The sequence below is a fragment of the Gymnoscopelus braueri genome (genome assembly GCF_963280865.1).
Source record: "Gymnoscopelus braueri genome assembly, chromosome: 18".
NCBI classification, from domain to species: domain Eukaryota; kingdom Metazoa; phylum Chordata; class Actinopteri; order Myctophiformes; family Myctophidae; genus Gymnoscopelus; species Gymnoscopelus braueri.
The window spans coordinates 27641883-27665345 of NC_137618.1; the positions used below are offsets into that span (position 1 = coordinate 27641883).

General features: G+C 42.7%; 1 protein-coding gene across 3 annotated transcripts in view; it reads left to right on the forward strand.

Moving 5' to 3' along the window:
- The window catches only part of dgkg (diacylglycerol kinase, gamma), a 110048-nt gene that overhangs the window by 52201 nt on the left and 34384 nt on the right, over positions 1–23463 (forward strand). For all 3 annotated transcript variants that reach the window (XM_080412972.1, XM_080412973.1, XM_080412974.1), the window contains 4 exons: positions 5–79; positions 2672–2757; positions 2954–3043; positions 7174–7334. In XM_080412972.1, coding sequence (XP_080269098.1) covers positions 5–79; positions 2672–2757; positions 2954–3043; positions 7174–7334 — 412 coding nt within the window. The remainder of the gene's footprint in view (positions 1–4; positions 80–2671; positions 2758–2953; positions 3044–7173; positions 7335–23463) is intronic.

Genomic DNA, 23463 nt, shown 5'->3' on the forward strand with positions numbered 1-23463 from the left:
TCAGGGTACTAAGGAAGTTTCAGTACCTGCTCAACCCCAGGCAGGTGTACAGCTTGGATCGAGGAGGGCCCATGGTCGGGTAAGTGTGACACACTTGTGTAGCTCGAGTATATGCCATACTAGGTCGAGTATGGCACTCAGACACTTGTACATACAGTATAGGAGCCAAACAGTGCCTGAGCACCTGCCTTAATGCCTTAGGTCCTAAGACTTAGGAGAAAGTGCCTTTTCTTATGCCTACATAATTTCTCACATTTATTTATTTCCTGATGAACCGAACTGGCGTACACCTTCAGAGAGATGGAGAGCTGGAAACAAAGCAACTTGATCATTATAAAATGGTTTCATAGGGTTGCACTTTTATTTGGCAAAAAAAAAAAAAAAAAACACACATTGAATATGAAATTTAAAAACATTTTCAAAAAACATAATGGAAAAGGTTAATATTTCATCCATTTCAAGTGTTATTTATTTTGGTTGTATTGTTATGTATTGGACCAATACAGTGTGTCCCTGTTGAATTTATGTGGAGGTTGGCCAAGAGGACTTGCATACAGTACATGTAAACAGTTGACGCACACATACAGTACATACATTCTTGTACATAAGACGTTATGTACCTTGAGCTGAATGTTATTGTGCAATGGAAGCCCATTCATAAAAAATGCACTAGACAGCACAAGAGAGTCTTGAATGATTCACCTGAAAGTGGCTGACCTCTATTCTCTCTGCCCCCGCCAATCTCTTTGTGTATCCCCCCCTTTCTCTCTGTGTCTCTCCCCTTTCTGTCTCTCTTCTGGCTGTCACGACTCACTCTGCTCTCTCTGCTCTCTCGCTGTCTCTCTCTTGCTGTCTGTCTGTCTGTCTGTCTGTCTCTCTCTCTCTCTCTCTCTCTCTCTCTCTCTCTCTCTCTCTCTCTCTCTCTCTCTCTCTCTCTCTCTCTCACTCTCTCAAGAGCATTGAAGGAAAAGAGAAGCAGGCCCAGTGACGTAATCGGGTCTTAAGGGAAAATGCTGTGGATAATACACAGAGAAACAGCAGGGGTGGAATGAACTGCAGTGATGTAATGTCATTATTGTTGAGCAGCAGTCAAGTTGTCTAATTAGTCCACAGAGATAGTACTAATAGGATGAGGGCAAGAGGGAAATAGACACACACACTTACACACACAAGCACGCTTAGTCATTATGCAGATGCAGACACGCATGCACATGTGTGCGCATGCACGTGTGTGTGCGCGCGCGCGCGCACACACACACACACACACACACACACACACACACACACACACACACACACACACACACACACACACACACACACACACACACACAGAAAAATGTATGGACAAAGGGACACACATGACTTAAGTCCGATTTATATTAGAAAATCTCTACGTTCATCTATAAACTCACAACGTGTCACGCATGCGTCGCATTGTGAGCTTATATATCGGCTATTTTGGGTCCATGACACCGTCGTACGACTGTACAGTAGACTGTATTGAGGTCTCTTGATGCTCAGAGGGTTAATGTACCGCTCTGTTTCCATGGGCTCCCTAGCAACAGTCTCAACAGACTTTGAGGTGCCAGGCAGCTCACCCCATACTGATTTGATTAGAAAAGGCTATTAGCTTGGTTCCTCTGTGATTAGTAACAGTTTCCGTCTTTACAATATTATACATCCATATTGGTCCCTTTGTTTGTTCGTTGGTGTACATTGTATCCGGTGTATGTGACCCATGATTAAAACATATAGCCACAGACTGCCTTTATGTGGCTGCTAAGGTTAAAATATATCAATATGTCCTATTGGCACGCTTGCGTTTAGTTTCGGATGTGATCTGCTGCTCCTTGCTGAGGAAATGTCACCAGGAGCATCATGGCATGAAGGCACTTCACAAAATCCCAGCTGTTGGTCTTCAGTGTAGTCCATCTAATTGGCCAGAAGAGGGAGCTGTCTGCCTCATCACCCTTAATAATACACTGTATACCCCACAGGAAAACCAGCACCGGCCTGATCCAGAAGTAGTCCAACACGTACATAATAAAATCCAGAGTGTTAATTTAACTCTGAGAATGTAAAACAGTGTTTTACACTTTCAGAGTTAAATTCACTCCGGATTTTACTTTGTACATACAGAGGACTGGACAACAGCAGTAGGGAAAGAACTGGACCGTTATATCAGTTTAGGAGGGTGAAGGCAAATCTTGCAGTTATCTGATTAGATTGAGGTTAGTGTACCGGCCTGCAGTACACAGTGTAGTATATTCATAGACTAGACATGGGTGAGATATTGGGGTTGTTTTGGTCCAGGGCCAGCCAGGTGCTGTGACACAGGGAGAGAGACAGAGGTAGCGGTGTGCTGTTTGCAGCTGTCTTATGAAGGAGGGAGATGAAAGTTGCTGTCGACACTTTTGTTCAGGCTCACATTAAAGGTCCCTTTGAAGGGGACACACACTCAAAGCCACCTACTGGGTTTTAGGGCTGGGAATAGAGTGAACACAGCTGGAGAGGAGACACACTGATAAAAACACGTCTCTCTCTGTCTTTCTCTCAATTATATTTGTCCACTTATCTTTCAAAATCATCCCACAATGACTATTAGGACAGATAACTAAAATGAATGAATGAAACACTGGATGTATTTTCATTCTCAATGTCCCCGCAGGCTCAACTTTTTCCACGACGTCCCTGATTTCCGGGTGCTTGCATGCGGAGGTGATGGCACTGTTGGCTGGATCCTTGACTGCATAGGTATCCTATATCGACTCTAGACTCATCCTATACATTACAGCTCATAGCCTTTATATTTTATATTAAACTTAACAGTAACCTTTTTTGATAGTTTGTTTTGTCTTGTTGGGCCTAAACCCCAAAACATTTAACCTGTCAGCACTGTGTCGTACTAACTTCCAGATAACTGTTTGTAATGGTGTGTCTTTGTTTACAGACAAAGCCAACTTCTCCAGGCACCCTCCAGTGGCCATCCTCCCTCTGGGCACAGGGAACGACCTGGCTCGATGCCTACGCTGGGGAGGAGGTGAGAACCCCATGGATCTGTGTGTATGTATAGTATGTTACGAGAGAAAGTGTGAGTAAGAGAGAGACCATCGGAGTGAGAGATAATGAGATACGAGATTCTGCACAATAAAATGATCAGTGTTCATTTGTACATTGAGTTAAATTACAATGTATGTATACAGTGTCATAAAGCTCTTATGTGAAGACTTTGTTTTGCTAGAAACCCCCTGCCAGGCAATGGCTAGTTATAATATATACTGTAGATGAGGGCAATAATTTGACTGGCTGATTATGACTACTTGATTGTTGTAGCCAACCCGGCGCTTACCCGGGCTTATGAATAGGATAAGGCAGTAGCCAGGAAACTGACAAATCCCAGGGAGTTTTGGAACAGTTGAATTATGTGATGGAGTCCATTTAGCTTGATGAACATTTAGACTAGGTTTAGCTGTGGGAGACTGTGATCTATTTGTGGACACATGTACTGTAGTAGGCCCCAATTATTCTTCCCCTGTCCCTGCTCTGTAAACAACACTGCACATACTGTAGGCTGTTTTGTGTGGGCATATGGTTGGTTTCTATTCCTGGATATACAGATACAAGTATACCGAAGATTACATAAATTATTATATCTCGGGAGCCACGTAGAAACGGCATGGTTCCAATGTGGATCTGGGACTTCATCTATGACTTCAGACGTCTATGACAAAGCTATGACGTAGTGTATGACTCCACATTTGGGCAAGGTTTCAGTGCGATCACAGCCCAATTGACTTCCATTATAAAGATTGAAGTTAAGTATTTAAAAAGAAACATAATGTGAAACTTAGTGGAGGCACTTCTGTGGCCTGCTGGCAGTGTGCATGCATACAGTGTTAGGTGCTCATCGGTCAAGTGGTTTACGAGATTAGCTCCTGACAGACAGACACACAGACCTTCTCATAGACAACTAGCCTCTTGCAAACAAAACAAATCATATACCTAGGGCATAGCACGTAAAGGTATTATTTATTAAACGTAAAACACTTATTTTCAGTGTAGTCCTCATTTACAAATAATAACATAAAGTAACTCAAGTTACAATGTATGATCAAACAAGAAATTCCTAAAAACGTATTATACGTTAAGCATAATTAAGTTAAGCCTTAATTATACTTAATGGCCTCGGTTTACGTCCTCAAGAATCGCCCGACCGATCAACTTGAAACTCGAGTGGAAAATCGGTTGGATTGGCAGTTGTCCAAAAATAAAGATAAATCTGCAAATACCCATTATGCCATATATCATGATGTCATGCTGCTCCAATCTCCCACCCACTCCTGGATTGTCCACTCTGGGTAGGGAATGAGACCTTATCCCAGGTGAAGGAGTTAAAGTATCTCGGGGTCTTTCAAGAGTGAGCATTGTTACATGCTCCCACCTCTGATCACTTAATAAGAGGCCTGGTAGCAGATGCAGACCGCTGGGCCATCCCAGAATTCAGAGAAATTGCTAATGCAATTTAACTTACAAATGTACAAAAGGTTGGAGTATAAGTGCCATGAACATTTGTCAGAGAAACAGGGCAAGTGGCCATGAAGATTAGAGTTCTACGAGAACAAAAGATGTTACCGTAATTTATAGGGGTAGGCTTTCAGACTGCAGTGGAAGGTGGCGCTGTAGTCCCGATGGAAGAAGGCAGTTCATTCCACACAGATTGGGAGCTATATGGAGTTAGAAGAGTCTCTGCCGGCAGCAGCAGTGGTGGCCAAGTTGCAGTGGTGCTGGAGCCAGTGGGTCACCATTAAAGGGCAGAGTAATCACTAGGCTGCAGAAATTAAGGGTTTTCATAGGGTTGGGGCTCTGTGAAGTGGGTAGTTGGATTCAGAACTTTTGATTAATCTATAAACTGTTCTGGTCATCTGTGGATCACAGCAGGGCCATTAAACACCTTTTCATCTTTTTCACCAAACTCTACTGGGTCAATTTCTTTGCCATTTGTACAGCTGTAGAATATAATATCACTGCGTATTATATCCAGCTACAGTATCACATTTGTACTGTATAATTGTCTATGCTGAAACTAAAAGAATATGTTTGAGCTAAACTTAAACAATTGACTGCATATGATTAGAATGTAGATCATTGTGATTGTGTGATTAAAATAATAATACACTTTTTTTGTATAGTACCTTTCAAGGTGCTTTACAGAACCAAACAGTTCAAGAGAATATAAAAAGTTGACAAGAAGCTAAGAGCTACAAGTATCAGGGGACACTGTACAGTTTTATAGCAGCCTACTGTACACATTCAGTACTGCAACAACAATGATACAAACCCTGGTAGCATAAGGGGAGTGGAGTGGGGTTGGATAGGTTCCCAGCTGGGTACCGACTTTGACCTGCGGTATGGGTGGGGGCAGAGGGTGGGGTCTTGATATACTTCGCTACCAGAAGTAGTAGAATGTGTAGCTTATTTACAGTTCTACAGCAGACTACTGCATCAGCAGGAGTGTGTGAATAAATGAGCAACAGTATTTACAGTGCAGTCCTTGATAAAAAGCCAACTCAGTGCATTTGTGAACTATGTGGTAGTGGTACAGTATGTGGTGTTCTTCATGGCATGACAAGCTGTGGCTCACTCACAGATCACTTTGCTATCACAGAGGCTAAATTGAAGAGATATATTTTCAGTCACGTCTTAAAAATCTCTTCTGAGTTAAACTAGACGCGTCGCAATTCTGGGAAATTGCAAAGTGTGGTTGCGCCGACGCCGGTCGCGGGTCGCGGCAGCCGGGACTCGAGGGATACGCCGGGAGGAATACCGTCGGAGGCCGCGCGACGCGCCATTCGAATTCGGTGCCGATCGGATCCCGCGTTCGTGATACGTGCCGTTTCGATTTTAGGAAATAGGCCCCTCCCAGAAAAGAAATAGGCCCCTCCCATAAATGTAACGGGCCAATTGTATTGTCACGTCACTCCTGAGATCATTTGTATTTCATTTTAAGAGGATTGATCCCCCCCAAAATCATGTTTTTGCATCAAACGGTTACATTTTGCGCATTTGTGGCGCCCCCTATGGATCAAAGTGGAAATGCTTTTGGAGATTCGTTGAGTAAACCACCCTCGACATGTGATTCAATTTTGGGATTAACTGGACGTTTCGTTCGTGATTTTTGGCGTTTTTGGTAAAACGGGCCCCTCCCGCTAACTTTGGAAGCCAATTACGGACGAACGGTAAAGACTATCAAAATGCCTGTTTGAATATGTTTATCGCATGGGTCCAGAGATCACGTGCACCGATTTTTGTGAAATTTTGATAAAATATGTGGGAGGAGGAGCTAAAAGTGTGTTTTGAAGAAAATTCAAAATGGCGGAAAATCTATCCAGACGGAAATGGGCGTGGCCAATATAGGGAGTTGCGTCATGACCCAAGGAATCCAGGGAAAATATTTTTTTATTCTACGACCTACGGTTCAAGAGTTATAAGCCAAAACGTGGCTGTTAAAGCGCCACCATGAGGCCGACTGGTGTAATTATTTTTTTTATAATTTCGCACTAAATTATGAACCTCCCCTCCAAGTCTTGTAACTCTAGCGCTTACGGTTTCTGAGAAAAAAATACTTGAATGGGAGTTTTTTCATTTTCCCATTAAAGTGGATGGGGACATTTAATGCACTAATAAATCAATATCAATTAAACTATTTAACCAATTTCTTAGCAAAATGATAGTGCACGATTCCCGGTGAAGCCGGTCATTTTGACATATGGCACGAGTGTGGGGAAAAAGAAATGTGGGAGGAGTAGCGTGCCAAAATAAAGTTTATCTAGAAAGAAAGAAAGAAAGAAAGAAAGAATAAAGATTATCTATTACTATAGTCTGGTTGCCCTATTCGGGCAACCACACTAATAACTCTGAGTTAGTTATCCTTAATAGGGTTATTTGCCTCTTCACCACCTGCAGGTGATGTTTTAATGGTATTTAGCTATGTCTTCTTGCTATTGTATTTTCCTGTGGAAGTTGTGTTGAAATGCTGTGTTACCTTGCATTGTGCCTGGGGTGTTTGTTGCCAAACACAATTCTCCAGCTGTAGCTGGAAAAAAAAGTTGTATTCTATTGTATTATAGTTTAATTGGTTGGTCATCTTACTGTCTTGTCTGTCCGATGTAGGTTATGAGGGTGGCAGCCTGCTGAAGTTCCTACGGGACATCGAGCACAGCACAGACGTGGTGTTGGACCGCTGGAACATAGACATCATCCCTGAGGATAAGGAGGAGAAGGGAGATCCGGTGCCCTACAGCATTGTCAACAACTACTTCTCCATAGGAGTGGTAAGTAGACGGCTGCAGAAAAGAAAACCACATATACACTGTACCCTTTCTCTTTCTCAGTGTCCCCTTCTTGTGCATGCAACCAGGATTAACCTTTCTTTTTTTTCTACAATTTGCACCTGCATGTTTTTTTTGTTTTTTGTTAGCCTCTTGGGCAGGTTAATGACCGTTTCCCCCATGTAATGGGAAAGAAACAAACTGCCAGGTTCCAGTTGCTTAGCAACCCTTTATCTCGCTGCGTCCTGATGGAGAGGCTGTTATAAGGCTCAGAGATAGTTTTTAATGGTTAGATGGTCTGTGTGAAGCTGTCTCAGACATAGCTGGTCTCTGATCAGACTCCAGTGCAAATAGGGGTGGATGTGCTGTCAGTACAAGTGATGTGAAAAATGAAGTACATTTCTCTTGACAAAGAATCCAAATCTTCTTGCAGACAGTGTCAATTATGGACAATTTCCGTTTCAACGTCATCGACTTGGTTGATGACCTCTAGGTCATCAAATGACAGTATATTTACATTTTCTGGTCCTGCACATGGAGGCAACTGAGATACTAAAACATAAACTGTTCTCCTGTAATCTCCTCCCTGCTGAACAACCTGTAGGAGTCACTAGTGCAGCGACAGAGATCACTTATCGCAGGTCGGGAGGATCAGTAGAATTAATGGAACAAGTCGGGCTTGGGTCAGGGTCGGGTTGGGTCGTTAATGAACGCATATATATATATACAAACGAACACAACCAATTGTGTTTGTTGCAAAATTCCAAACTTTTTTTGTAGAATAAATACATTTTATAATTAATTAATAACAACAACTGCGTTTGAGCCTTTGTACACATTATTTAGCTCTGTAGTAAGGGATCTGCTTCACATCAGGGTATTGAAACACCATGTCAGGGTTTAATTCTCAACAATGCCACCTCGCTGTTCATTATCCTGCTTATTACACGGCTATGAAGAATTCAGCAATTTGACACAAAATATCACAACAAAACAATTGTATTGATTTAAAAAGGATTTAATTGCTTATGGTATTGGAAATAGTCAGTTATAGTTACATTATGCCAAGGAGGTCCGTCCAGTGCGATGCGGCTTGTTTGTGAAACTCCAGAGGGAAGTGTCGATCAAATATAAATCAAGATTTTGTTACTGCATTGCCTATTACTCACCCCAAATGTTGGTGTGCTGTTTAGCCGTAAAATTAGATTGTGTGTTTGTTTACTCGGACGATATGTTGGATACGACACAAACCAAGCATGGATAGAGAACCCAGGTGCTCAGTCTACATCCAGCAACGGTCTGTTCTTCATAGCAGCGTTCTGCTGAATGCCGTGATTGACCAATAAGAATAGAGCATTCAACCAAACTGTGTAATAATGATATTTATAGTGTTATTGTAGTGCTTGAAGTGAGCACTCGCAAGCAGAAAGAGTTAAACTAACTCTGGGTTTTCTCAGGGTCTTTTTTTCCATTAGAATTTTTTGCTTTACTGCAGCTTTCTATAAATAGCGGGCTAAGTCCCAACTTGTGAAAAATCAGCATGTAGTCCAAGCACAGCACAGGTGGGAGGACATCTTCTGCAATAGTCAATACATCAGCATACATGTACAAACAACGCTGTCACACTGCAAAACCCTGAGTGTTAATTAAACCACTTGAACATAGTGTCCCTCTTCTTGGGTGTATACATTCGGCGGAAATAGCAGATCTATAAGCTCACAACGAGTCACACTGCATTGCATCGTGAGCTCGTAGATCTTCTATTTTCGGCATATACAGTATATTTAGTGTAGCCCTTGGAAATTTGGCCATGGGAATACAGTAAACAAAGTATAGGGTTTAAGTTGTTAACTCTCAGAATATGTAACTTTGACTTAAATTAATTGTGTGTGGTTACTCAAACTGTGCAGTAAGTAAGGCAGTGAGTACTGTCTTGATAGTTAGGCTATTAGCCTTGGAGTTTTGTCATCCCCTGCGCTGACTTGTCACCGCAGCAGCCAACTATCCTTACTCTGAAACACACTGACATCGTTAATCCCCAAAATAAAACTCTTACTCATTGCATGTATGGCCATAAATATGCAGTGGTGACATACAGTATGCTTGAAGCAGACAGTGCCTGATCATCACACAGGTAGAGGTATGGGGGAGGTTTTGGCAAGGGGAAAATAAACCCCAGCCGTCATATAATAGCACCCATGCCTATCTTTGCTGCAACAAACGCGTGTGTGTGTGTGTGTGTGTGTGTGTGTGTGTGTGTGTGTGTGTGTGTGTGTGTGTGTGTGTGTGTGTGTGTGTGTGTGTGTGTGTGTGTGTGTGTGTGTGTGTGTTGTGTGTATTGTGTACACACTTGTGTGGGTGGTTGTAAACATAAAGCATATGGCATAAAATTGTTTGTATAGAGGTCGTTGTGGACATCCTGTATATACAGTACACACATACACACACACACACACACACACACACACACACACACGCAATGCAGGTTTGATGGCAGCATTTCCTGAATGAATAGCACGGCTCAAAGCTGTCTTGTTTTATCATATGTCCAATGTGTATTCACTAACCCTCTGACCTTCTCCGAACAATGGCGTGTCTCTTCTCTGTGTCAGAGGAGGAGGCTGGAGGGCTAAGGGTGACAGGGGGTAGACACAGGGGACAATGTTGTCTCTGTGGTAGGTCCGCGTGGCAGTGCCACCATGTCACATATAGCCTGTGGATGGTATTCTTTTGACAATCATATTGACATGTTGGTCAAGTCAAGTGCCAACATTGAGCGTGTATTGAGTGCAAATTATAGGACTTTGTCTAAGAACGGATTTGGACATTTTAAAGACAGCAGTCTTAAAGGGCCATATACCAGTAGTCTGGCATGTTTAACCCATCATTGAATACGGCTAACAGGATACTTGACATTAGTGTTGCCCAATTTCCAAACAAAGCATACGGGAGTTTGTTTGATTTTCGAAGAAGCAACTGGATACAGTTCATTTCAGTACACTATGAAAATCAACTTGCAAAGACTTGAATCTTGCTTCAGATACGTAATCAAACACCAGTATAACTGCATGGTTATTGTGGATGTGTGTGGCTAGTCAACTACAGTGCTGGCCTACTAATCATTTACTAAATAAATATTAGATATGTATGTTTTATTTTATTTTGGGGAGTTTTGTTTTACACATACATTTTTTGTGTGCACAAATAATTGGTAAAGTATAATTAACAGCAGCATTGTGCATGCCTGTCATACAGATTTGCGCAGCGCTAGTGGTGTGTGTATACTGTATACGTATATGGTGCCTGTGAAGTACTGCGACTGTTCCATTAATAAGGCCGTGACACACTGAAAGTGTCACACGCTGGCTCTCCAAAATATAATTGAGCTCTGAGAGGCTGCAGTCAATTTAAGCAATGCGTTTGACAACGCGTGCGTCCGACGCTTTCAGTGTGTCAGGGCATAATACTGTGACCACTCTCCAATGTGGCATGGCCATTAAACTAAGCGACAGATCGCTATGCCTCCAGGAGTCCTGGTGACAGATGGCCGCTTATCTGGGCGTAAAATGACACCTGAACAAACCAACGACTGACTCACACCCAGTGATGTAATCATTAGCGCCCCCAAAATCTGTTTCAATAACCATATTGGGTTAGCGTTTCCTGTCATCCCAACACGTCGCGGTGTGACGTGTTGTAAGCTGGTAGTTCGGCTCGTTCCACTATTTGTCATATACTGTAGGGCTTAAATGGTTATTTATGGACACAATAGTGGGGAGCATGTGGCTGACCAGGACCAATGCACTCAAGGCTACAGATTAAAATGTAATCTATTGTGGAATTTAGACAGTTTGCGTCAAGAGTTGTCTTTTCTGCTGTTAAAGTGAAATTACACTTTGGTAAAGGTTTGAGTTGTGTTGTTACCATGCCATGATGAAACTCCAAATATTGGTTGAGATATCATCAGTAGTTGCTCCATTGTTTAGTAGAAGTTGCTAAATTGTTTGTTTATACATAGATCATTCAAAATAGTCTCCCCATAGAATTATATTGCACTAGACTTTCAGCACATAAACAAATATGCAAACAAAGAAGATTCTGCCAATCCTATATCCTATATTCAAATTGGCTGGCCCGGCGGGTGGGTGGACCTCTGATGTCACGCTCATGTCACCATGATTCAGCCATAACCATATAAGGATTTCCCAATGAGGCTACGCCCAAATATGGAGTGTGTTGTCTAACCTCAATGTGTCGTCATGGCATCAGGCACAGAAAATCAGTCAGCTCCATCACTGATGTCATCAGTACATGCCCATATATGGGCATGCCCCCTTTTGTGCCCATATATGGAGCTGACTGATTTGTTTGCGCCTGATGCCATGACGACAAATTGACCTAGACAACACACTCCATATTTGGGCGTAGCTGCATTTGGAACTCCTTATATGGTTATGGCTGAGACATGAGCGTGACGACGTAGTGAAATGACCGTGACAATTTTAATATAAGATCTTAGATGACAAAATCTTAATAAGAAATGTACTCTCATTTCTCATTTAGGAAAGAAATTTGGATACCCATCACCTTGTTTGTTATTGTTGTAATAAGAACAGACGAGTAGTCGAGTACCTAAAAAACGCCTTTGTTTGTAATTTTATACATTGGTACATTGAATTGGACTAACAATTAATGTTATGGCCAGCCATTCATTATTGAAATGCATCTCGGTAAGTTGACTTTTGCAGAGGAGGCCAATATTTTGATGTGTAGGTGTGTTCATCATCAGGTCAGGCCAGTGGGTTTTGTTTTTCTAGGCAGCAAACAGCAACATCAGCATCCACGACCGTAAGACTAAGATGAGGATAGATGGTTATATGAGACCTCTGCTTATGGTTTCAGTTTCAAGTCCTTGTTTCCTCCTACGGTTTTATATTGCAGTCTTCTGACTTGCCTTTGAGCATGTGTACTGGACTTCAGTCAGACACCATTTATTGCAATGATAATACATTGTATTTGGTGGTGTGACTTTGCTCCTGTGATGCTTTTGAACAATCGGTGCAAACATAGCATGACACAGACTCTGAGATCACAACCTACATTGAGAACCTAAATGCTACATACAGAAGGAGGCATGGGGAGGTAGAGGGAGTTAGTTCACTGATGAGCTTCCTTGTTGCAATGTGAGATGTTGAACATCTGCTTTATTTAGTGAATCAAATCTTATTTTGACCAATCTGTATGATAGAGTATGTTAATACAATAGAACTAACACAACTGCAGTGGTTGTATTTGTTCTTCCTGATATTCTATTGAGAAATGTACATCCTGTGGTAGTATATGACCACTACTGGTTGGCAAGTGGTACTGCCTTAGCTCAAGTGTAAAAAGGTCAGCACTTGCACGGGGGACCCGTGTTTGAATCTTGAGTAGGGCATGAAACTTGAAATAGGGAGCAGATAGCATGGGGCTGTTTTGACTTAGTGCATGCCTGAACTAGTGCAATGTTCTATATTAGGGTTAGATTCAATAAAATACCCAATATTTGAACAAATCATATCGAACACTAAGAACATTAAACATTATGCAAGTTCAGTCAGATAACTCACGAGTCACGAATAGATTTAAACCAATAATAGCTTGAGAACATTTTATTTATAAGTGTGAATATTATATTTGATGTTGGTGTTCAGGCTCTGCCATACATTACTCCCTGCTCAGCACATTAACAACCATTTAAGAGCAGGGAGATAACAATCTATAACACCCCCAGGGTTAACAGAACCCTTAGGAAAAGCAGAGCCTACTGGTGGTGCTGGGGTGGTGGTGGTGGTAGGAAACAAAGCACATTAAACATCAGTGGCAGCACTGACAGCAAGAGGAAGTGCAGTGAATCAGGTAAGCTTAAGTAGGCCGCCAATTTGGTCACCTGCTTGACACGTCAGTACATCGCCCACATAGTGCTGCACATGCGTATAAACCTCTCAAGTGTATCTGCCTGAACTAGCTCGCAGGCTACGCATCATATGTGAAAATACCAAATTATTTCAGGCAAAAGGATAATGATTACATTATTCTGACGTTCTTATGATTTTCATTTTCAGTCCGCACTAATTTCAAGCCATCATGTTGTGTGCGTATTTGGGTAAATTATCTTTCTATAAAGTGCCTTCTCTTGCCCCTCAGCCTGGAAAGAATCTTGTGAGAGTAATTACAGAGAGAGGGGGGAATGACACCATGTAAGCAGCCATTAAAATGCCACCTCATGTTGCAAGGAAGACGATCCCTTTAATGTGTGTACATGGGTGGATGTACCCATAATATACAATATGTACAGTAGATATGTGTTTGTGGTGTGTGTGAGTCGGTGTGTGTCTGTCTGTAGCAATTTGTTATTTGTGTGTGCATATGTCTGTAGGTACGCACGTGTGTGCAGGTGTTTGTGTACTTGTGTTCGGCCAGTCCCGGGGAAGCTGATCTCGCTGGCATGTTAGAGAGATGAAACCTTAGGACCTGTGGTGCTCTGCCTGCTTATGGGTAGCAGGTCATGACATTTTTGTTGACGATGGCATTTTGGCATTGAACATGGGAACATATAAATTAAATTTGAAATTCTGTTTGCCTTTTAGGCTTTGTCAACAAAAGATGCAGGGTAGACAAATAACTTACATATAAAGCCTATTATGGAAATATACAAAGAAATGACTGACAATGACCGGTACCAATAATCAAAATGAATAATGTACTATGGTCAAAACATTATTATCCAAAATAATGAAAATAGCCAATCTACCAGCTCACAAAGCGTTGCAGTGTAATGCGTTGTGAGTTGTACCTCCGCTTTTTTGCCTATTTTCACTATTTTGGAAAACAAATTTAAACGCTTCGAAAATCTTTCAAAAACAAAACAAAATTGCCGTACCGCCCAAAATAGGGACGCCAGATTGAAAGTGGTTAAAGAAGCGTTGACAACTATGTGGAAATAATTTTGGAAATATGACATTTCTGTTCATTTCATCCAGCTGTTTTTATACAGATGAATGGAAATGATATTAACGATTATGAGAAATAATTGTTGTGATTAGCTCAAATAATTGCAATCAGGGGATTATGTAATAACTGTGACAGGCCTACTTATGGGAGGTGTACACAGCAAAACACCCCAGGATTTTGCTGTGTCGAAGCTTCGGCAAGCACTGTGCTCGGCCCTGACTTGGATACCGTCTAAATACCAGTGTCTTGTACTTTAGCTGCCATCTCCCTTTGGTGACATTATCTGTGCTGACATTATAATTATCAGTGCTGGCATTAAGGCCAGTGGTACTTTCCTCGCTGCTAATGCGCAACGTAATTTGCAAGTTGCCGATATGGCTTTGTTTATATGTCATTATTATAATAACGCTGTTAACGGTGACTCCCTGATAATGCTGCTAAAGAACTAGCATAAACTTGTTCATGCGTCTATGGTGTAGATGGGCTGTCCGTACAGTACCAGTCGTAGGCTATTTGCTCAGACAAGAACAAGGCTAAGCCACAGGGGAACAGAATGTATGTGTGTGTGTGTGTATGTGTGTGTGTGTGTGTGTGTGTGTGTGTGTGTGTGTGTGTGTGTGTGTGTGTGTGTGTGTGTGTGTGTGTGTGTGTGTGTGTGTGTGTGCGTGTGTGCGTGCGTGTGTGCGTGTGTGTGTGTGTGTGTGTGTGCAGGGGGAGAGAGAGTGCTGGCACGCGCTGAAGGTCAGGGGAAGTATCAGTGACAGGAAGTCAGCGACTGCCAGGTTGGGACCAGGTTACCACAGTAATGAATGACCGTGCTGAGTGACACCTGGCCAGTCTTAAAGATAGGAGAACAGCCTTCAGTTAAGACCTATATTTCTTTGTATGACAAATAGCGAAAATAGCTGATTTGCAAGCTCAAAACGCATCACGATGTCACCCGTTGTGACACGTTGTGAGTATAGCAGTATTGTTTTTTGCAGCAAATAGGGATGCCAGGGTTAAAGTGGTTAACATACATTTCTTCATTACATTTTTTATTGTGATATTATCAAATATATAACAGACAGTCTGCATTTCCCAAAAGGAAATGCCTGTATTTAATTCAGTCTGACCAGAAGCTGGGATAAAACATATCTTTTACTGGCTATATAAAAACATAGGCATGTTTTATCCCCATCCCCAGAGCAAATTGTACCCTGGCGATATGAGTTTCCCAAGTAGAGATGTAAGTAGTTGAAGGAAATAAATCTGCACAGGGGTGTTCTTTTCAGTGCCGCTGCGCCAGGGCGTGTCCACCTGTGTGGGCCTGCACATCACACCTCGGGGGACCACAGCTACTACCCTGCCAAGTTTGCCGGGGGGCCACAAGGCACCCGGTTAGCGTGTGTGAGGGCCTGGCAAGAGTCTTGATAAATGAGATTATGTACAGTACAAGCAGGAGAAGACTTGCTTCCCTGTTCACCACAAGACCTAGCCAGCGGCGGCGAGCTGGTAGCAAGAGGGAAGTAGACATGCCTTGTGCCTTCCCTCTAGTTACTGCTCTAGACGCATCACAGCAATCTGTTTTCTTGTTACAAACAACATGCACATAGGCTGTCCCTTCCTCTGTCCCTTGCATAAGAGAACTCAGACAATGTTCAAAATTCCACTTGTTTGTTCCCGCTCAGTCCTGTACCAACTGCAACACTCATATGTTCATGGTGAACAGTATTATGAGTCATAATAGCACCTGTTATCTACAGCTCTGACATGGACACAGATGGTCCAAACAATGTGTGGTTACGCAAAACACAGCATGTGTACAGTACTTCTGCTTCTTTATCACATTATTATTATTATTATTATTATTATTAATAATAGTAGTAGTAGTATCATTATTATTATTATTATCTGTGCCAACAGAGGTTGTGTTTTTGGCCCATTCTGTCTTTCTGCGTACAAAATAACTTCAGAATGGATGGCCGCTGTGCTGGGGTGGCACACCGTGGATATGGGTTTGAATCACGTTCGTGGGAAGGAAGCCAAGTAGGGAGCAAGGGGCCAGCTTCCGAGTTGTAAATCGAGGCTATATAGGAAGAGACAGTTCATATGAATGGCCTGTAGTCTCGCTGTTTCACCCCTGCTGGTGTCAGAAGTAATTAACTCATTCCCTGCCAGACTTATTTCTGGCTGTGTTTGCCCACTGCCAGCGATTTAGTGTTTTTTATAACTTAAAAAAAATCACTTTTTTTTTTTTCATTATGATCGCAAGTCTAATCGTTTCTAAACACACAGGCGAGTCGTGCACGCCGCTCAGACAACAAACATTCCGATCGGGGCGGAGTCTCTCTCCTCCAGCCCAGTGTGAAAACACCATGTATCGCTATGTAAACGGAAAACTCACTTACTTTTTCCACCTCGCCACAGACCTCGCTAAATCCCTTATGATCGCGTGTTCAACTGTTTGTAGACACACAGGGTAGTTGTGTGAGTGGCCCAGAGAAGAAATTTTCAATCGGCGACATTCCATTTTGCAGTAGTAGCAGTTTCAAAACAGCGTCGCTAAACAGCATTCCACGGCGGAGAAATGCAAAGCCGAGAAAAGACCGTTTTAGGGCGGGACCTAATCAGGAAGCGGACGGAAACGAAAATCTTCAATTTGACGTATTTCCGTATCCGGGTGTGCTACAATGAAATGTGTCGTGGCGAGAGATGAAGGAACGTGAGATCTTGTTTTTAAAAGATCTTTTTCAAAATTACGTTTTTTACGTCCTAGGCAGGTTTGGTAATTGAAAAAAAATACGTTTTTTACATCCTAGGCAGGGAATGAGTTAAGCTCCATTCAAGCGGATGGGTTTTTGCCGAACTTAACACTTGATTTTATTACCTTAATAGACATGATCATAAATACTATATGCTTCCAGTCGCTAGTTTAAAGTCTTCTTTCAATCACCATGATATGCGTTTTGGTAAATTATGGTCGCATTTATTTTCAAATTGATGATAAAGTAGGGTATGCTGTAGGAGGGGCGTGGCTACCTTGTGATGATTTGATTGACAAGCTACACAACCAATAGCATTCATTCCCCACCCCCGCTCTGGTCCCAACCAATAGCATTCATTTCCGAGTGCATAGGATATAGAAAGATGGCGGATTTGAAATCGTTGAAAAATATGCTTCATTTACGGTCTGTAGAGTCTATGGGCGTAACTTTGTCCATACTTTTTACTGTCTATGGTAGGGAGGGGGATCTCTGTTGCTGCACTAGCGACTCCCACTGGTTGGTCAGGGCTACTGTTCAGTGGGGAGCTGATTTGGCATAATGTTGGGGCGCTGGGGGCTTCTTGTCGTTTCGTCCTGTTTGCTGAAACCCTCCCGGTTGTCTCGTATTTGGGGACTGAGCTTACCCTGCAAGTTTTCTGGGAAACTGTGTGTAGTTAGCTTTGGCTAGCCTCGCGTAGCCAGACTATATCACTGCGTGGATATGAGTCTGGTGCTTCCATGAGGACGTTTTTTTTCCCCAAGGGGCGGGATCAAAACAATGGCCCTCGACGCAATTGGTTAGACCTACAACCAACTACCAATTACAGTCTCCCTTATTTGAATCCTGGGCCCTGATTGGTCACCCACGTCTTCTGGAGCAGGAAATGGATTCTCTATGGAGTGGTGCCAGACCCAAATCGCAGTCAGAGTGCAATATTTTTTTGCACTAGCAGATTCGTCTGGTCCCAGGCTAAGCTTAGGCGCTTTTGCAGTTTTGCGTACACATTCTGGGTTGTAAGCACACTATATCCTCCCTGTATAAGGCCATGGGCTAGAAATACAGGCGAGTGACTGTATATGCGGCGGGAGATATACACAGGGATTTACGCTGTTGTTTTTTCCATGCTTTGCAGGCCTTCCACGTTGATAAATCACTTGGTGTGTGTTATATCACGATGGCTTTTGCCTGCTTGTCTTGCAGTTTCCGCATGTCCGCAGAGAACTCACATGACAACTGTATGCGTTGCCTTGGGTTGGACCAAGCACGCTTGGCATTTGAGGACCCTGCGGGCTGCGCGCATTGTGGCATACTGGGGGGACCGTATGCACTTGGCTCGGCACAGAAACAGGCAGACCTCAGTCTCACAGAGGCCTCGGGAGGGCGGCCTTCCCCCTTCGGGTACGGTGGGTCGCCAGCAGTTTTCTAACCGATACATCACATTGGAGTGATCCAATCGCTCACATAACCGTGACCGTGGTTACATACGTAACCGATATCGTTTTCATCATGTTTTGAGAGGTCATAGTCACATCAGGCCACGATGACCCGCATTCTCTAGTACTGGACACTCTGTCTATGTACAGTAGTAAATATCAGTCCAAACCTTTTCTTCTATACAAGACACAAGCTGGGCATGTTTGGGGGTGCAGTTTGCAACATTGTAATGTGTTGGCTGTCTCCAAGCATAATAGGGAAAAAGTACAGTTCCCAACGAAAACAGAAGCACAAAAGGATAATGCAAGCTTTCAGCCTTGAGAGGTAAACATAATAACGTAAGATAATTCTGGACCTGCCAAAATGTATAAAATGATTATTATATTAACTCTTTCACTGCCAAGAGTATTTTCATAAAGTACTCCCCCAGTGCCAGCAATTTGCGTTTTATTTTATTTTTTAATTTTGTAATTTTTCATTCAAATAAATGATCTGATTGGGTTTTTAAACCCATAATACAGTTCTACCAGTAGAGAGGAACAAATCGACACATTGATGACCTCGCTGGCTCACTCGCCCCCTCCCAAACAGGCTCACGTCATATCCGGTCATAACCGGATGTTGACATTTTCGACAATCGTTGATCGGGCTAAATTACGATGTGATACACGACTACGATGACTGATCGTCACCCAGACCAAAGAGAGTAGACGTGGACCTCTCCGTTCGTTTTTTATACCGTGTGAAAAACCGTGACTTTCCCTATTCTGGCCGAAAATGACCGCGGGAAAAAAATGAGAACCGGAAACGGAATCTGCGTCATGAAACCGGAACCCAATGAGTCTGAAGGAGTCAGGATGCGAAAGTGATCATGAAAAATAAACAGAATAGCGCACACCACAGTCAAAAGTAAAAACTCGGGATTTCTCGTGCTGGCACGGAGGGTACTCGGGAAAAACTCGGGATATCTCGGGGCGTGGCACTGAGAGAGTTAATATTATCATTATAACCTTTATTTAATACATTTTCTAATATTTATCATTATGACCTTTAAACATACTAACCTTAAGTCTAACCCAACCCCTAACCTTAACCAAACTGACTTTTAATAAACTTAACCATACTACCAATGTATAAACTTAACCTTAATTAATGAATTTAAACTACACCAACTTTTAAGCTTAAACTTAATCTATACTTACGGTATAGCGACAGCTAACAGCGATGTTGTCAGGACACAGGGGCGAGGTGGACTATGCAAATGGTAATGGCTACTACCTGACTTTGGTGAGCGAGGCGAGTCACACAAAAATGCATCATTGATGGAGGACACATGTTTACAATTTTGCTTGCTGGCTTTCGCTGTGTGGGTATATAGTCAACCTCACATTTGTCTCTGGTTCAGCACACACTACTGACCAGTAGTTACACCTCCAGTATCAGATTCCTAACTGTGCCCAGCAGGCAGATAGAGATGCTATTTTTAAGACCTGATATTTGCTGATGTTGTGGGATCCCAGCACGCTACTGTAGCTCTGGTTCAGAGGGGTGATTGATGCAGAGGGCAGCCTCCGGAGAACAGCTCCAATGGATGGATTGCAGGGTGACAAGTGAAGACGCGTGTCATTGGGCATGACCAGCTGTCTTTTCTCCACCTTCCGCCCTTCTCTCTAGCAGGCGATGAAACACCTGCACTGGCTGGCAGGGTGGCAGGATGCCAGCCCACAGTGCCCACTGCTGGTATGGTCTGTTAGAACACCAGTACTCCCTTGGCTTTTACTATTAAATGTACAGAATATGCAACAAGAAGGAGATAATGGAGGGCGGAGGGTGACAGCTGGCTGCTGTTAGCTCTACTACAACCCTGGGGAAGAATCTATAAGTCTACCATGTTTAGCCTAATGACTATGACTCATTGGTATACTAGGACATTACTGCCGTAAATGTTCTGAGGAAACCGCTTGATTCAATTAAAGTATGACAATCAAAAATAGTCCCTGGAAAAAACGTTGATTTATGATTAGCTGTAACATTAATGACTTTGGACATTTTCTAAACAAGCTAAACAAGAATAAAAATACAAATAAACCCATTAATGGGAAAATGGTCAGTGTTCATGTAAATCCTATGGCCAAGGCTGTTAATACAATGACATGTTTTGATGCTGGTGTCCTTCTAATACAGTTTTTAGAAAAACCTACAGGACATACCACAACGCTAAAGCTTTAAATAAAACATCCTATGAGAAAGGAGCACATTACAACACATATAGATCCACATCCACTCTCTCAAAGGATGCATCCATATAATGAGCATTTGATTTTCCCATCTGCTGTAACAAAAAGGGTCACACAACCCTGACCGTAACAGAGAAGACTCGTAAACAGGCAGTCAGGGGCAGAGAGACCTTACCACAGGAAATGGATACGGTTGGCTAGAATCTGCCAGTGCGCATCGCTACTGAATCATGCACAATAGCCTTGCGTCTAAATATAGCTGCTGCTGATTTGTAACAATGACAGGTGAGATTTGTCAATTATTCGATATCAACCCCCATTCCCTCGCTCATTTATGTTTGGGGGAAAAAATGGAACTGAAGGAAAAATGGCTAAATTGCGCCACTGCTCCAGCTACTCCCCAACGGTATGCACACTGGTGTGCCGTGGGACAAGTCCAGGTGTGCCTTTTGTTTGACAACCACACCTTATTATGGTAATATATACTATAGGCCTACAAAAATTTATGAATAATCTTTTTTATTTACTATATCAGTATATTGTGCGCACTCATTTCCCAAATTGGTCTACAAGCGTCGCTTACGTTGTGAGCTTGTTGATCAGGGCCCCTATTTTTGTCACTGCTATACCCACACCCGCTGCCCACTAGCCGTGAATTTCTGCCCACTGCCCGTGAATTAGGGATAAGGGAGCTGGCACTGTCCCTAAACGGTATTTCGCGGCCGCTAAACCCGCTATTCATTATGCCGACTCCACTATTTGCGCCTGGAGGTGTGGCCGTGGGCGTGTTGTTGCATTATCCCCAAAATTGCTATTTTGACCACACACGTTTGGGACAGCACATAGTGGAATCTAAAACCACCTGCTAAGAGAAATTGGTTTGGTAGAGCGTGGTGCCTGCAATGGATGTCTGGAGTCGGCCAGGGCGCACACAACGGCACAACATTCAAGGTCTCCCTCTCTCCTAATTCACAATAATTCTATGTGATTATAATTGTCCTATAATCAGCAGATTATAGGAGATGTGTTTATGTAAGATGATAGTCTATTCAAAGAAGACAATTTGTGCATCGCGCAATGCAATGCTCTCCAAATTACACACTAATGAACTGATTAAAAAAATATAAAATTATCTAATCTCTAATTACTTAATCAGTAAGGACGATACGTATGTCTATCAAATGTGGTTTTATTGAAAGGCAATCAAAGGCTAGAGCCTATAAAGTAAACGTTGGGCATATGTGTCCAATGTAAAATCCCCTCAGTGTGGCTGCAGCGAGAGGAGCAGTGTTGCCAGAATTTGCGAGAGGAATAACCATCTAGGTCTATGAAAACGAGCCCAAAAGAAGTGACTATAATAGGCCACATGAGCACTTCAAACCTATATATGTCGGCTATTAAACAATGTGCATATTCATATATGTTTGCTATTTGAAGATAGCCGATCTACAAGCTTACAACTGCGACTACCATTATTTACAAGCAACTTTACAGAAAAACAAGCCCAATGTGGCTTATAATAAGCAGACCTGGCAACACTGCAGACAGGGAGAGAGGAGACTGTAAGATTGCATTGGGGATAATGGCTTGCGCAGTCTTCTCTTAAAGGCAATGGCATCTGGCACGGTGATTGGTTTTATTATTGTAACGCCCAAACCACACCTATGCGGGTAGTGCAGGTGTTTTGCGGGTAAGGCAGGTGTCCCAAAATAGCAACTTCCCACGTGAACGCCCCCTGCGCAGTCCTAAATCCCAAATTAGTGGGTTTAGCCAGTCTGGCCCTTTATAGGGCCCCAGGTGTTTTCACTATGAATACAGGTGTGACTTGAGATTTTGACTTGTCCATTGGTGTGCCTTGGTTATAAAAGGTTTGAAAAACACTGCACTACTCCGTCACTGTGGCTACAACCAGTTACCCCATTAACCCAAGCCCCCAGAACTACGGTAGAACATTGAAGCGGCCAAGCCTGGTGGTCAAATCTGAGAATGCACTTAAATGCTACTGCGCGTGCGTCTCCCTTTTTGTGCGCATGCTCACGACGCGTCACGACGCATGGAGCGATTCCATTGGTTCATATTGGTTCCATATTGGTTCCTAGTCTTACTTCCGGGTGCTTCAAAACGCCACTGAGCACATTCATTGAAATGATAGCTGGGGGCGGGACAATCCGCCCTCTAGTTATATTATACCTCTATGCATTAACCCCATTCAAAATCCCCCCCCCTAAAAAAATCCCATTCAAAATCCCAAACGTAACTGTGTTCCAAAAAGAAAAAAAGGAGTCCAGCAATTCTGTCGAGTAGTTGGCTTTGTATCGTGTATAATATTCTGTTATAAATATACAGTCTGGAGAAAATTCTATTAATTATGCGGCGGTACCCAGAAGTAGTATTGGAAAAGTACAATAGGAAATCACGTGATTCACTTTCCCCACTGAAGCACACTACGTCAAAACATTCCTGAGATTCCTTAGAATTTGTAATATTTGTTGATGAAACAAATGAGAACTGACTACGTTACTCTCCTACACAAAGGAAAAAGCCAATGGGGCTGATCATGTCCTGCCGGCGACGCCGGGCAGCGGCCGCATGTGTAATGGAAAATGTAGTCGTTAGGTCATTTCTCTGAGAAGCTTGAGAATTTGGATTTGTAGGCGGCCTTTTTATTTTCTCACTCTATGAATAAATGTGTACTTTTTCACCGTCAGGTGATGCTCCGTA